This window comes from Ammospiza caudacuta, chromosome 6 (genome assembly GCF_027887145.1).
Source record: "Ammospiza caudacuta isolate bAmmCau1 chromosome 6, bAmmCau1.pri, whole genome shotgun sequence".
Classification (NCBI taxonomy): Eukaryota; Metazoa; Chordata; class Aves; order Passeriformes; family Passerellidae; genus Ammospiza; species Ammospiza caudacuta.
In genome coordinates, this window is record NC_080598.1 from 61,201,373 (window position 1) to 61,217,181 (window position 15,809).

General features: G+C 44.0%; 1 protein-coding gene across 1 annotated transcript; it reads left to right on the forward strand.

The window, feature by feature from the left end:
* Window positions 1-584: 584 nt before the first annotated feature.
* On the forward strand, window positions 585-10,293 carry LOC131559308 (potassium channel subfamily K member 16-like). Its single transcript, XM_058807636.1, has 5 exons — window positions 585-779; window positions 2,816-2,936; window positions 4,627-4,793; window positions 6,336-6,504; window positions 9,549-10,293. Exons 1-5 carry the CDS (start codon window positions 585-587, stop codon window positions 9,899-9,901), a joined length of 1,005 nt encoding a protein of 334 aa, XP_058663619.1. The 3' UTR covers window positions 9,902-10,293.
* The last annotated feature ends 5,516 nt before the right edge of the window (window positions 10,294-15,809 follow it).

Here is a 15,809-nt window from a genome sequence, read left to right on the forward strand (position 1 = left end):
TGAAGCTCTGCAGGGCTGCATGACCCTGCCCTGTGCTGCAAGCAGACAAGTGAAGCCCAAAAGATCAGTCCAGCTGCATTTCCCTGAGGCTGCCCCTGAACGCGGGGCACGAAGGATCAGAGGCTTGTCCTGGAGTCCTGTTCTTGGACTCAGCAGGACAAACAATGGTTTTCCAAGCAGACTCCTCTGTGAATCCCTTCCAGAAGGCTCACCTGTCCCCAGAGCCTTTTGAGCAGGAGATGGCCACCTGCCAGCTGCTCCAATCCTGACCCACTTTTCCTGAGAACCCAGCAAGGGAGAGTTTCACAGACAAGAGGAAATCCCTGAACAGCATGCAGCTCAGAGAATGGAAAGTTTTTTCTTGGGGACGGTTGGGTTTATTGTGGTTCCCCCCCCCCCCCCAACCCTGCTTCCAGCTTTCCAATGAATGCATCTGGCAGCACAGTGTCCCTGCCAGTGCGGGATCCCAGCGGAAAACAGAGCAGGGAGGGCTCTTCCTGCCCGGGGGAGGCTTCCCAGGAGTGTGAGGGATTTACAGTCACCTCCGCTGGCTCCCCATCCCCTGCAGAGTCGCCCTGAAGGCCATGTGCAGCGGCAGGCTGCAGACAGCTCTGCTGGTGGCTGGCTACTTTGCCTACCTGCTGGTGGGTGCTGCCGTGTTCCAGGCCCTGGAGAGGACCGCTGAGAAGCAGGAGAAAATGGCAGCTGTCCAGATGAAGGAGGCTTTTCTGCAGAACTTCACACAGCTCACGGTGGCGGAGATGGAGCAGTTCATGAAGGTGAGTGGAAGGCCTTTCTCCCTCCTGTTTCTCCATCAGATGTTGTTTCCTGCTCATCCTCGCTGCACAGGTAACTCTCACTGCTTTCCTTCTGTTTGTGGCCACTTGGATGCTTCCAGAAAACCCCTGTCTGGTGTGAGCAGGCAGCTCAGTCTGATGGTAAATACAGCTCGTGTAGCTGGACAAGATCTCATGTGTGCTAGCTATTAAATATCCCCATCCCACAATAGCCTGTGTTTTTTGGGGTCTTGCCTCCTGTTGATTCTGCTTTTAGTGGGGCTGTGCTCTTACACAATGGGTGGCATGGCAAGAAAAATGAGGCTGTCTGAAATGAGTAGGTGTAGCTGCCACTTGGAACAGCATCACAGATAGTGCAATACAGAAACAATAAGGAAAGGTCTGGATGGGGGGTTAAAAACCCAAAAAAACTCCAAATAGCTACAAGGAGGGTGGCAGGATCAGAGTTTAGTTTTTGAGGAGGGTAGCATGATCAGAGTTTAGTTTTTGAGGAGGGTGGCATGATCAGAGTTTAGTTTTTGAGCATGCCGCAGAAGAGAAACAAGTAGCCTGGCCAGGGGAAGTATTTCTGGTTATGGCACAGGAAGATGAAGATTATTATGGCTGTCTCTTCAACTTGGGTATTTTAGAGCTCTATGTGCTGTAATGCAGGAGAAAATGAGGAGTTAAAACCTTGCTGGAAGCATTTCCACATGGAAATGGGCCACTTCACAGAATAAAGAAATGTGGGGAAGAACTGGTGTTTCTAATAGCAGAGCCAGAAATTCAGTCCCTATTTCACCCATGCATGCATCCTCTTCACCTTGTTTGTTATGGGTAGGGAAGAAGGTAAAAAAAATTAAATAGAGAGCTTTTCAATAATGGAAGGGGGAAAAATGAGCTTTTAAGACAAAGAAATCTTTGTGCAAGGACTATGGAAATTATTTTTGTTAGCCTCAATTTTCTGAGACACCAGCAAAAACATAGTGAAGGGAGAAGCAGGGAGGAAGATTTTGCTGGTGCAATTTATTCCAGCATGTGTCCTGCTTCTGGCAGGGCTCTGTCCTGGATTTTATCTCAGTTGTTTCTGTACAAACCAGCCTGCCTTCCAGATGTCCAGTCCACTGTTCTCTGTTTGCAAAAGACAGGGACAGCTGGATACTGTTTGCTTTTAAAATTTCCTTTTAACTTAAAAAAAAAGAGATAAAAAATTAACAGCACTTAGCATTAAAACCAAGAAAGAGTCTGAAAATGCATAAAGTGATAAATATAGCACTGGAGAGGTGTGGAAGAAATATTTAGTCAAGCCTTGGGTGGCAGGGCAATCCCAACTCAACTCAGCCCAAACCATCTCTGACAGATGTTCCTCTAACCTCTTCTCAAAGGCAACTTGACAAACATGTGTGCAAATGTGTAAATTTATCTATGTGTATACAGTTTGGAGAAGAATGTGTATGTCAGGCTTTGCAAATCAATGGACTTTCTCTGATTTTAATTCTGTGACACTAACCAAAATACAGACTTGAAATGAAATGCTCAGTGTATCTCATGTGTACCCTGGCACAGCTCACTGATGCACCACTGGGAGGGATCAGAGCCACTGCTCATACAGGTGGGTGATCAGATCTTGGATCCACCACTCCCATCTCAACTGCAAGTCCAAATCCAACAATCAGCCATCCCCATCTCCTAAACCAGTGCTCTGCTACATCCCAGTCACTCACAGGACTGTGATTTTCCAAACTACTTGGCCTGAAAGAAACAAGGTCCTTGGTCACACTGAAAGAAACAATTTCTCTCCAAACACCACTAGAGCAGTCAGCACAATCAGGGCAGATTGTGTTTGGCACACCCAAACCCACTGGATAATGGCTTCCCAGCCTTGGAGGTGAAGGTGTGAATAGTGTCAGACAGTCTCTGAAGGGAGGTGAGTGGTACTCACAGGAGAGGAGCAGCAGTTGGCTAAACCTGTAGTATTTTTGCAGCAAGCACTTGAGAAAAGCAGTCATGATGATACCAAACTTTGCTTTCTCTCCCAGAACCTGATTGAAGCCATTCAAAATGGAGTATACCCTGTTGGAAATGAGTCACAGTTTGAAGAGAGCAACTGGGATTTCAGCAACTCCTTCTTCTTTGCAGGCACAGTTGTCTCCACAATAGGTAGGTCTAATGCTTTCCATTTATGTGTGCTTGTGTGTGAGTGATGCTTATTGTGTCTGGTTATTAGGGACATGAAGGATAATACTTTCCAGGATAAAAACTCCAGACCTTTGTTGTCATGGGTTAGTCCTAAGACCTTCCCAGTGCACAGTTCTTCATGCTTTATTTTGGCTTGTCAAATATCAGTGGCCTTTCCTATTATTTCCCACTTGTTTCTTCTTCTCAAATAATCTGTTATAATGTTCACTCTGCTGATATTTGTAGGTGGGGGATAAACTTCACTTTCCTGGTGTTTATTCCAGGCTTTAAATCTGAGAGTGCTGTAAAACATAAAAGATGTAAGGAAAGAAGTGAATCCTGCTGGGGCCTGGGCACTGTCTCCATAACCTCTTTTGAGCTGTTAATTCACATATTCAATTAGGAACATGCCAGGAGGAAAAAATGGGAAGGGGAAAAGGCAAATGCTGAGAATTTTACACTGCTGCTTCAAGCTGTTCTGACCTTTACAGGGCCTGCCTGCCCCTACCTGCTTCATCATTTCTTTCAAATGTACATCCCAAAAAGGGCAGGTGTGCCAAACTTAAGGATAAAATCCATACTGTTGGCACCTGCTTCACAGTCATGCAGTGGAAGTCAGATCTGTGTTTTTACAGAGTGGTGCTGAGGCCTCACTGCCACCAGACCCTAAAAGCACATCTGATCTGTGAGTGTGACATGTCCCAAGGGCCCCAGCAGTGTCCCAGCACCATGGGAGCTGTGTGAGTGCTGCCTGAGCCCACAGGGAGACCTCCTGCTGTAGAAGGGGAGGGTTCTGACCCATCACTGAAACTGGAATATTTCTACAACAGGGAGCACAGGAGAGCTCATGCATTTGGAAATCCAGTAGCCCAAAAATCACTCAGTTATTTTGTCTTTTCTCCCAAAGAAAACATTGCATTTTCCAAGTAATGGATGCCTTGACATGAACTGTGCATGGGAAATGCAGTTTCACAGGGTCACTGATAGCATAAGGACATACACAAAGTTCAGTATCCTTGCACTCAGGCATGTAACTCATGGGGTCCAAGAGTCTTGAGATTAAAGGACGTGTTTGGGGCTGTTCCACTACTTAGATAAATCCTCTCTTAGTAAGACCTTGAGGCAAATGTCTCTTGGGCATGAATAAATCAGCCACCAACAAGGTTTGGGCTAATTAGCACCATGAATTCTAATGCACACTGCACTGTCTTGGGACTGGAGTCAGTATCTGGACACAGCAGCTCACTGGGATGGAGCCAGGGAGGTCACTAACACACAGGCACATCAACAAGAAGCTGGAGATGCGATCCTGACAGCCTGGGACTCCAGCTCTGATGTCTTCCAGATCCTCAGAGTTCTATTTTCTGACTTTCCATGTATTTGTCATAGGACAGAGCATGTTTCCCATAATTAAATCTTGATTGTGTTTTTGTTCCCACTAAGGCTGTGTTGGGAACTCACAGTGCTTCTGCATTCCCCCAGACATGCAGGGTGAACCACTTCATCTGCTCACTGCCTTTTTCAGAGGAAAAAAAACCTGCTTTTGGGCTAAGAAGCACTAGCCACATCTTTTAGGGTCAAAGGCAGGCTGGATTGGAGTAAAGGGTGAACATGACTGTGAATTGCTGCAGTTCGTTGGAATATCTCCTCTGACCCATCTTTTTTTTTATAGGTTATGGCACATTACATCCTAAAACTGCTGGGGGACAGATATTTTGTGTGTTTTTTGCTCTTTTTGGAATCCCTCTGAACATTGTTTTTCTGCACCGTGTCGGTAAGATGCTCTCACTGCTCTGTAAAAAGCTGGGGAAATTCCTGTACGAGAAAGGAATGAGAAAGGTAATTGGTTTTATTTACTCAGACACAATTATATACTCATTTCTAGTGTTTTTCTCAAGTTTTATGCTGCCTTATCCTCGATTGTATTTGCTCTTGTGCTGGTTTAGATGTTGTTCTAGGGCAGGAAAAGAGGCATTCTTCACTTGCAGAGCTAAGCAGACATGTCAGCCATAGAAGAGATATTCAGACAAAGGCATGCATTTTGTCTTCCCATCTAGATGGCAGAAATCCACCCCCTTCAGCAATCAGTGGAGAGATGGGGCGTTCCACCTCATTTCTTGAGACACTTATCTCAGGAGCCAACACCCTAGGGAAGTGCATGCATCCCTTTAAAACCAGTCAGGGTGATTAAACATCACCTTGAGGCTGCAAAAAGCGGGTGAGCTGTGCAAAGCTGTAAAAATTAGGTGAGATGTAGAGCTTTTAGTGGATTTTAACTCAATGCATAGTGTGCTACCACTCCTAACTGATTACCCATTCCTTTAGTTTCCCTCCACCCATAACTGCATCAGGCTGGAGATGTCCATTTGAGCCTGGTTGCTGAAAGATGAGGAGACACCTGTAACAAGCTACAGACAGGATGGCTTTTGTCTGGTTTATGCCCCAATTTATTTTCAGCTCCTCCCCTTCTCTCAGCGCTGCTGAGGAAGTGAGAATAGCTTTTCTGTGTCTCCTACTGTAATTCTCTTTCAGGACAAGGTAGGATTGCTACAGATAACTCTGTTCAGATTACTGAGTTTCTTGACATATATGGCAAATTTTAACAGAAGATAAGGCTCAATCAGACACAGACTCAAGCATGTACACAATACATGAATACATGAGAAGTTATCCAGCAGTTGCCATTAATTTCCAGGCAATCTGGATTTGGAACATTTTATACATAGAAACTATGTGTGTCTGGCTGATAAATCTCTACATATAACAAGTCTTCTTCTCTAGTCACAGCTCCTCTATGACTGCTGGGAAGTAGAATTGTTTAAAAGTCTCTTTATCAAGACCTCATTAGTTTTTGGGTTTGTTTCTTTTTTTTTTTTTTCAGTGAGATATCCACTGGTTAGGAGCCAAGTTGTGGCATTGATGCAATGAGAAATAAAGTCAGTAATTAAGACTCTTGAAGATATTCCTGTCAGAAATGGTGCTATTAGTTTGTATAAAAAATATTCTTTTCCCAGGCAAATCTGAATTTAGGTGCAAAACCTAAATACCTAAAAATTAAAAATGAAGTTGTATGGTGAAAAGTGGAAATGGTTTGACTCTGGTAAATGTCATTAGATAGGAATTTCTCCAATAGTCACAGTCATTGATACAATCAGGTAAAACACTACATCTTCCAGGGCCACTGTGGACATGCAACACTCATAACACCTGGCTTCCCACTGCTTCTAAGCAGAACTAAGGTATTTCCAGAGGAAAAGCACTCAGCAGAAATCCTTCAGATCCTCCTGATCCCAGATAGCCACCCACTTTGAATAACCACCATTTTATATAGCTTATTTCTCTCTCAAATAATGATTATAATTGAACTGGTTTCTTTTTCAGAAGAAGATCAAATTTCTGACCCTTTTGTTCTTCCTGGCAACGGGGATCCTGGTTTTTCTGTGCTTGCCATCAGTCTTCTTCCAGATAACAGAGGGCTGGTCCTACAGTGAAGGAATTTACTTTGCATTTATCACCCTCAGCACCATTGGCTTTGGAGATTATGTTGTAGGTAAGGTTGATTCCAGAGAGGAAACACAACCAAACACCAGGATAATGACTGTAATCCCATGGGTTGACTGAATGTACTGTAGAGACAAATCTGTCAAAAGTCTTTGCCTGGTCTTTGCCTTGTACAATTCTGGGGGGAAATGCTCACTTCTTTGTATGTGCTGATATAAGCACAAAGGCATCAAAATATAAGGAAATGAGGTGTTTTGGGGTGCAAAGAAGACAAGTATTTTTGTTAGGGAAGGGTGAGATAAGGAAAAGTGGAATTTTTACTACCAAGAGGCAACAGTTTATGACAGCTGTACAAAACAAGGTGTGTATCAGTGCTTTAGCCATCTCAGATTTAGGTTTCACAGTGTAAAGTGAAGAAATAAGTGATCATGTTTCAGAATATATGATTTCACACAACAGACTAAGAGGTGGAAATCTCATCCACGGGAAATTGGGGAAATCTACTCACAGTATTAGAAGTGGGCTTAAATATAAAAGTGCAAAAGTGGGCTTCTTTAGTCCTGAGTATCTCTGGAGGTTTTTTATCCTCACAAGCCACAGCTTGGGATTTCCCCTGAAGAAACATTGTTTAAGCTGCACTCAAGCATGCTGGAGTGTTTCTCAAAGCATTTCCATGGATCTGCTGGACAAAATACACACTCCATGGAATAAGTTTCCAAAGAAACTGCAAAATAATTACCAGGGGCAAAATCAGTGTCCACAGAAGAAGCAGGAAACTGAACTCCATGGAGAATCCAAGATTTCTCTACAACAACCTGTCCTGCCATCATCTTGCCAGCTGAACTTCTCCTCAGCAGGGATATACAAAGAAAACTGTAACTAATACTTGCACCAGTGCTGTCCCCACAGAGGGTCTGACATCCTCACACACCTTTCTGGGGGACAGACATCCACCACACAGCAAACCCCAGGCTCTCAAGCCTTGCAGAAGTGCTAGACAGGCCTTGGAGCCTCTCTGTTGGAAGGATTTCTTACATCAGGCTGATGCCTTTGGCAGAGGGAGCCCACAAACTTTTCCAAGCACTAATGTGTCACTGCTGACTGTAATTTCTCTAAATCTATTCCATGAAATAGTCTGCTGTACAGAATTATGGGGAGGGGCTGGTGCCATGCAGGAGAAAAACTGAGCATCCAAATGTTGCATTGTCTTTCCTTGTCCAAATCACAGGTGTGTTTTACTATAATGGCAGCAAGTCACAGCCTGAAAACCATGACTTCATAGCACTCCTCTGCAGCCATATTGCTTTACAAAAACAGTTAATTGTATTTTAACTTTCTAATTGTTATTTAAAAAGAACAGTTAGATAGGCCTCATGGCTCTATGATTTCATCTTCATTAGGATGACTCAACTCGATCTAAAATATTTTTCTGTGCCAGTATTTATCTTAATTGGCTTTAACAACAGTAATAAAATGTTGATAAGTTTAATGCTTCACATCTTCACAATGAAACAAGCAGAATCAATGAGTGCTCTGAGAATTATGCACTGAGAATTGCTGACAGATGATAAATGGTTTTGCATTGGCCAAGTGGAACAGAACAGGTTTGAGTTGATTTGCATTTTAGTAATTCAAAATTGTGTGTACCTGAGCCTGTTTGGGGCAGGCAGACATGCTGGGAAGATGGCTCAGCCTGGGTTTAACTGTTGGGAATACATGTACATACAGGTGATGCCTCTAGGGTGAAACTCTCTGGTATTTTACACTGAATATTCCCTGCTCAAGTTCAGTTTTGGGTTAACAACACAAAGATGTTACTTGTGGCTTTGCTAACCCCACATCATGAACTCCAGATAAGAGCAAACGAGGAGATGCTTTGTACCAAGGCTGAGAATTGAGAGTCCCTTTGCCAACTCAATGCCAGCAGCAGAAAAAGAAACAACTGTTGGATATCTGTGCATGAGGACAAACCTGCCCACTGCTGCCCCATTTCCAGAACTCTTGGATAACAAAGAACAAAAATCTTGCCCGTTAATCTATGCAGAAATTGAAAAGAGTTGCCAGCACCTGGGCTCCTTCTGGGCAGGTTCACCAGAATGTTTGTGGTGGTCTCCCTGTCCATGCACAGTGTTGTGTTATCCACCATGTCAAATCACCTCTGGCAGTGACCTGGAGCACTCCATAAGCAATATCACCAAGTGTTCCTGCAGATGCCAGGGCCACACCACCTGTACCATGATGATAATATTGTGTGGAACCAAGCAAATGCTCTCTGTATGCTGAGGTCAAACAAAATGGCCCATGCAGAACAGCAGGTGTGAGGTCCTGGCTGATGCTAAGAGGATCAGACTGCATGAAATAAGCTTTGGTCCACTGGTTTCCAGCATAGAAAGTTCTGTTCTTGGCATGTGTCAGTAAATTCTCATCAGTCATGTAGGTTTTTAAATGGGGGAAGCTCCTGAAGCCGTTCAAAAGTGAGGTGGGAATTGCAGCTGCTCTCTCTGTGTGCTCGCAGGTACCTGTAATTTAAGGGAAATATTTTAATAAATATTGTTGTAATCACACTCTATAGAAATACAGGGAATTACAATTACCCAGATAATAATGGTTGTGTGGTTACAGTGGCCCATTGTGCTCTGCTTTTTGTGCTTTGGGAGTTTGGGTGTAATTCCAAGATAATACAATACAATTTAACACTACTTCCTACATTATTTCATTTACCTGCACGTGCAGCAGTTGAACTGGGATTGCTATGTAGTAAGGGGGAAAAAATAACCTGCTCTGATGGTAATTCACCTCAATCACAGGATCATAGAATCACAGAATGATTCACTTCAATTCCAGTGTGTCATTTGACAGGCCAGCATATTTGTATCATATTTATTTCATATATCAGTTCATTGCAACAATAAGAGAATTGCCCAGCCTTAACCTAATGCTCTAGAGCTGAGGGTCTCCATTACAGCAAAAAAATCACTTTAAAGTACTCAATATAAAACATACTGATGAATTCATTTGGCTGTTCCACTTTACACTGGCCAAGGAAATTTTAATTTTTTCATTTTCTCCTTCTTTCTCCCCCCTTATCTTCAGGCAAACAGTCTGACAGGAAATACTTTTCCTACTATCGAGTGCTTGTGGCCATTTGGATTCTTTTTGGCCTTGCCTGGATTGCTCTGCTGTTTAATTTATTGACAACAGTACTAGAAGATACTGAAAAAATAATTGTCAAGGATCTCCAGCAAATTGGAAAGGTGAGTAAGGACAATGTAGGAAGCCAGCAAAGAAGATGCTGGCCTGTTCAATTTATTCCAGAAGAAGAACCACTACCACCACGTGCTGGAGGGGATGCAATGAAAATGGAGTCATTAACAGCAGATTCTGAACACACAAAAAATGAAAAAAAAGTGTTTTCTAATAGCAAAACTATTGCCATAATGAGTTGAGAATTCAGTTCTTCCTTGGAGAATTGCTAGTTAATTATTCTAAAGAAATTCCTATAGAAATAAAATTTCTCCCACCTTTTGCTGAGATATGACCTTTTAGAACCCAAGAACTACAGTTACACAAAGCCTGGATATTAATGGTAAGAAACTTGCTCCTCAGTTTGCAGCTAGGTTGTGCTCACAGCCTGAGAAGTGCACTTGCTTTGCAAGGTGTTTTTAAGGTGCTCTCACAAAAATGCAGAGGAGGGGCATGGAAGAGCTTGCTGGTTCTGTTTGGATTTTGCAGCTTGCAAGAAATCATGTCTCTTCCAGGAACTGACATGCAGAAGCTTTTCTGGCATTGCATTGCACTTTTGGAAGAAGAAATAAGGGTATATAATTTAATAGATGCCTGACTTGAGCCATCATATTGGATAAGGTGTTATGGTCTGAAAACATGTTTAAATGACAAGACCTGAGCTCAGTTCAGAGACACTTGAAGCATCTAATGGACAGGGTTATGAAAAGGTTAGCATGTTAGAAATGGTTGATTCTACCTCTTCCTCTTTTATTCTAAGTTGAATAAAGGCAATTTCAGCTTTTATCCCTGTGGCTCTGAAAAATCTTTCTGATGGTGTTTATAAAAACACATCAATGTCTTTAATTCAATTTTTATAGTAATTTTATTCTGTAAGTTTTTCATAAGAACAGAGACCAGTTTGAGGAGGGGAGTCCTTGCTGCTATGTTTTTATTCCATAGGAACTGTGAAGCCATTTAGCAATGATTCTGTGGTGCTGTTGATTTCCAAGGGTGAGTGGTGTCTAAACCTTCAACCAGGTGAAAAAAAAAGGATGTCAGATCTGGGTATGGTTTTCCAGATGTGTTCTCTGGCCTGCAAGCCACTTCTGGGTGAAGACTCTGACTTTCAAAGGGTTGATCCATGTGTCACAGGCCTTCTGTGTGCCAAAGATGCATGGAAACCCAACCCTGAAGAGGTGGCAAAGCAGCTGGGGTAGACACAGCCATAGAGGTGAAACGTCCCATGTGTATTTGTGGTCACACCAAAAGTCAGTCCAGCCCAACACCTTCTCTGACCATGCCTGATGTGTCCCCAGCAGTGACAGGGGGACAGGATCAGCAGCTCTGCCATGCCCCAGCACAGGGGGGGCCAAGCCCTCTGCCAGGCTGCCCATGCAGGAAATGGGCTCTGTACATCAAAATCCATGAACTTGCCCAAATGCTGAGCTCACATCAGCACCCACAGGACCCCCCAGGCCAGTCCATGGCTTTAGTGCACCAATCCCTCACTCTGACAGTGCTGAAGCTGTCACTTGACAGGTTGCTGTGAGCCCCTCAAGCTCCTCTTTTGTCAGACTGAATAGTTGTTTTTTGCTCACCCTCTGGGTGTTACTTACAGCATGACCAGCCCATGCCAGAGTTATTCCTGTATGAAAGGGAGAATAAATTACAGCTAAAAAGCAATTTCAGGTCATAAAGATGCAGTCAGCCTTGAAGCTGGATTCACAACTATCTCAGTCAAACAGAGTCGTGCTTCTTGCCAAAGCAATTCTGCTGGTTCAAGACCTGGCATGTAGACCTGGCCAAACATGCACTTTGTTTCCCTCCAGAAATTATTTTCCAGTGTTACTCTCAAGGTTGACTTCTCACCTCATATGTCTCTCTGTCAGTAAACGTTTTTGAGGCAGCAGGAGCAAAACCTGACTGAAATCAAAGAAGGGCAGCAGGCACCAGAGCCAGGCAGAGAAAGCAGCTGGATGCTCCCAGGCAGGGATCTCTTCACCTCTCTGTTTTGTCCTCTCACTGAGCATTAACCCACATTATTATTTTCCAGGCATCATTCTATTCTCTTTTTTTCCTTTTTTTTTTTTTTTTTTTTTCTTTTTCCCCAGCCCTTCCCAGCAGGATCGTTAACCCCACTCCCAGTCTAATGTAGGGACTGCCAGGGCTGGTTTAGGGGGTGTGGTGGTCCTGCCTTGGGGTGCAGTAGTCATTTTGCACAGCCTCTCATTGTTCCTTCCATGCCAATTCCTGGTGTCTAGAATGGAGGGTTTCTTCAGCTTCTTCCCACTACTCCCTGTTGTGACAAATAACACAACTCAGCCCTGGAACAGGCTGCAGCTGTCCCATTGTAACACAGAGTGACCAAAGATGCTTTTTTTAGACATTTCAGGAAGGGCAAAAGAGACATCCCATGGCCTCTGACTGTAAACAGCAAGCACAGAGCCAGGCTGTGCCTTTTGGAGCAAAATAGGGCAAATTCTCATTCTTTTGCCCTCATGGGTGTTTAACAATGAGCCTTGAAACCCAAGCACTTCCCATTCCAGGAGTCCATCTGTGTGACTGTGTTCACAGGAGTCTCAGGTTGAGGGAAGAGATGAGGATCTGATTCCATATTTCAGAAGGCCTGATTTATTATTTTATTATACATATTACATTAAAACTATACTAAAAGAATAGAAGAAAAGATTTCATACGAAGGCTGGCTAAGAATAGAATAGGAAAGAATGGTAACAAAGGCTTGTGGCTCGGGCTCTCTGTCTGAGCCAGCTGACTGTGATTGACCATTCATTAGAAACAACCACATGAGACCAATCACAGATGCACCTGTTGCATTCCACAGCAGCAGATAATCATTGTTTACATTTTGTTCCTGAGGCCTTCCAGCTTCTCAGGAGGAAAAATCCTAAGGAAAGGATTTTTCATAGAAGATGTCTGCGACACATCTGTCCTGTGTAGTTATTGCCACAGGGTGCAGGCATTTTAACTCATCCCTCCTGCCATGCTCCAGGGTAAGGATGTGGCCTACAGGGACTGAAAAAGCCACCCAAGGCCTGAGGATCCAGGAAACATTAACCAGGAATGGCCATGGTGGGGCTGTCCAGAACTGAGGTGTCCCTTCAACTGGAGATGCCACCCTGGGAGCACAGAAAACACATCCATTAAAAAAATATAAAAATAAAAACTAAAAATATATAAAAATAAAGTAGCTCAGGAGAAGCTCAGCTGCTGTGAGAAAGAAGGCTGCCCATTCATAAATCCTTACTCCAGCAGAGGCCTTTTGGAGAAGGGTCTTATCTTTGCTCCTTGTGCCCTCCAGTGGCTGTGTGCTGCAGACCCTTTTCCTTGACATCCCTGCCAGGTTTGGGGAGCCTTTCTCCACCTCCCACTGTTGCAGCTCTGTTTTGCCACTACCCTGTATTTTTATCCCGTTCACACGAGTTTGAAAAAGGCTAAAAAATGCCTCATTCTCCAGGAAGAGATGGGGATGAGCACCTCAGCCTGGTGCAGCCAAGGTCCCTGCCTTATGCCCACACTGAGACAGCTCTTTGGAGGCCAGTTGGAGGTGTGATGGCTTTCTGCCAGCAAACCATCACAAGAAGGTTGTGACATCTTCCATCACAAGAAGGATCCTCACTGGCAGCACACAGGGTGGTGATGGTGAAGAGCATTCCCACCACACGCCCCATGCAGCAGCTTCCCATGCACAAAATCTGTTTTGGGATCAAGGCACACATTCCCACCCCCTGTCCTGCAGGGAAAGGGATTGGTCTGGAAAAAATTGTGCAAAAAGGCAATTTTGGGTGCAGGATCTGGGGCCTGGAGGGGCTGGCTCCCTCTGCAGCAGCCTGGAGGGCAGGCGGTGCCTCCTGCAGCACCAGGGGTGGAGATAGGAGCTGCAGATATGTGGAAGGAAGAACCAGCACTAAAGGGTGTGTGGTCCTCTCTGCTGGGAAAGGCAAGGGGAAAGCCTGGGAAAGCTGCAAGCCAGGGTGGGAGAAGAACTTTTTTTGGATGTGCTGTTGTTCCTCGTTCTTAATCTGAATGATGAATCCGTCTCCAAAAGGGCTTAGGCACAGTGACAAATCTCTCCAGGGCTGGAGCAAGCAGCCTTTTCCAGCATTATCATCCTCAGAGCATTGCACAACAGCAGCAGAAATTGTCCTCACATCACCCTGGAAGGGGGAATTGTTGATTCCTGTGCAGGTAACAGGGCCCCAGAGAAAATTCAGTGTATCCCAAACTCGTGCGTCAGACCTCTGTCTCTCTCAGCCAGGACCAGGTGTCCTGGAATTGTTTACTGATAAACTAGACCCAGACAATGATTCTCTACTTGTTGAGGTTAAAAAAATAGAATTGAAAGCAGAATTAGAGCAGAGATTCTACTCCACATCTGGAGATTTAAAATAATCCCAAAATTTTTAATTCATGAGTATAAGCCAGGCTTTGCTGTTCTTCTGCACGTTCTCCTTGCCCAAGGGACAGAAACCAGGAATAAATCCGTTCCAAAATCCCTGTTCTGCCAAGTGACAGAGGGACAGAAATCCTCTGGAGACCAAGCAGAAGCAGAAGGGTTTTCCTCTGGCAAATCTGTACAGCCTTTTCTGGGAGCTTCTCAAAGCTCTCCCTGTGACCCATTCCCATTGTGCCACACAGGGAAATCCAATTTTCACAGAGCAGCCTCCTGTGCCACTGCCAGCTCTCCCTCTGCAGCTTGTTTTCAAATGGGAAACATTTCCAAGGCAAGCCAAATACTTTCCAATACATTAAACCAGTTGCTGAAAAACTCCAGGAGTAGGATTGTGAAATATATTATCTGGGATTAAATGGCAGCAGCATGTTCCTGCATTCAGTCTCTGCTGCTCCTCATACATCACCCACATCTTTGCTGCCAGCTAGGAAACACTAGCACTTCTGCACTTGGAACCAAGGAAAAGCCATGAGGAATTATTTTTCCCTTCAGAAATTCGATTGCCTCCAGAGAGAACAGGAGAAGCTACACTTTGATCTGTCTTTAATTAGTAGATGGGCTGTTAGGGATCGTTTGAGGTCTCCCTCAATTAATAGCCAGTTCATTTGGAGAGATTTTTTTTTTTTTCTGGAAGAAGAGGCACTACTGAAAACAGTGGAACACCTTGGCTAATGTAACATCACACAGCCAGTGGGATTTTTTTTTTTACAGCAATTGCTAAGCATGGGCCACACACATGCTATTTTCCACTCTGTCACACTTGGACTTGTGCTTTCTTGCCTGTCTCGTGACCAAAAGGCTGGATCCAGCTCAGAACAGGTTTAACAAACATAACTAATCACTCTACAAAGGCTTGCTTGTAATCCATCCCTCATGATCACACCCAAAGAAACAAAAGCCCCAGGTTTTGGTGCCAGCCAAGTCTCTCAAACCATTCCAGTAGGATTCAAAGTGGTGTTGAACATAGGTTTGACACCACATCTCAAAGTGTGAGGAAAGGGGATCCTTTGGGATCCCTCACATGGAATGTCTGATGGGATGTCTGAGGATCAGCCTGGGCAACACTGACTTTACTCCATCATGGGTAAAGTCAACATTAGCCCTTCTGGGGCTAAAAAGTTGGGGGAAAAGTAAAAATACTGCCTCCAGAGAGCCTTGTCCATGCTCCTACCTCCCTGCAGCCAGTTCCACCTCCAACCCAGAACAGGAACTCAATCTGCTTAGAAAATTCAGCATTTACTATCACGAGTGGTTCTGGACTCAATCAGGGTAATTCTCAAGCCTAATTGGTTTGGAAAAGCTTATTATGCTGAGTTAAAATTAGGGCAATTATTGAATCCATTTGATTACCAGACATGATTTAGGAGATGTGTCTCTTGAATAAACACTTTCCAAATTTCTCTTTCAATTACTCTTACATTTGTGGTTGGAAACTACATATGTACTTTGTGGTGAGATGCTGAAGCATGAAATAATAAATCCCCAGAAAGACAGATACCCTGATAAGCAGAACAATAATAATAACAAGAATGAGTCATTGAAAAATGAAGGAGGTAAAATTTACAATTTAAACTGATGGCTTCCTTGAGAGGGATTAGCCAGAAAGATGCTGATGTTCTCAAAGAAAAAATGTGGTTTGAGGTGAATCCAGCTTCTCA

Coding starts and splice junctions, on each gene's coding strand:
- LOC131559308 (XM_058807636.1), top strand. CDS start 585: ATGTGCAGCGGCAGGCTGCAGACAGCTCTGCTGGTGGCTGGCTACTTT. Junction 780..2,815: donor AGATGGAGCAGTTCATGAAG/GTGAGTGGAAGG, acceptor TTTCTCTCCCAG/AACCTGATTGAAGCCATTCA. Junction 4,794..6,335: donor ACGAGAAAGGAATGAGAAAG/GTAATTGGTTTT, acceptor TTTCTTTTTCAG/AAGAAGATCAAATTTCTGAC.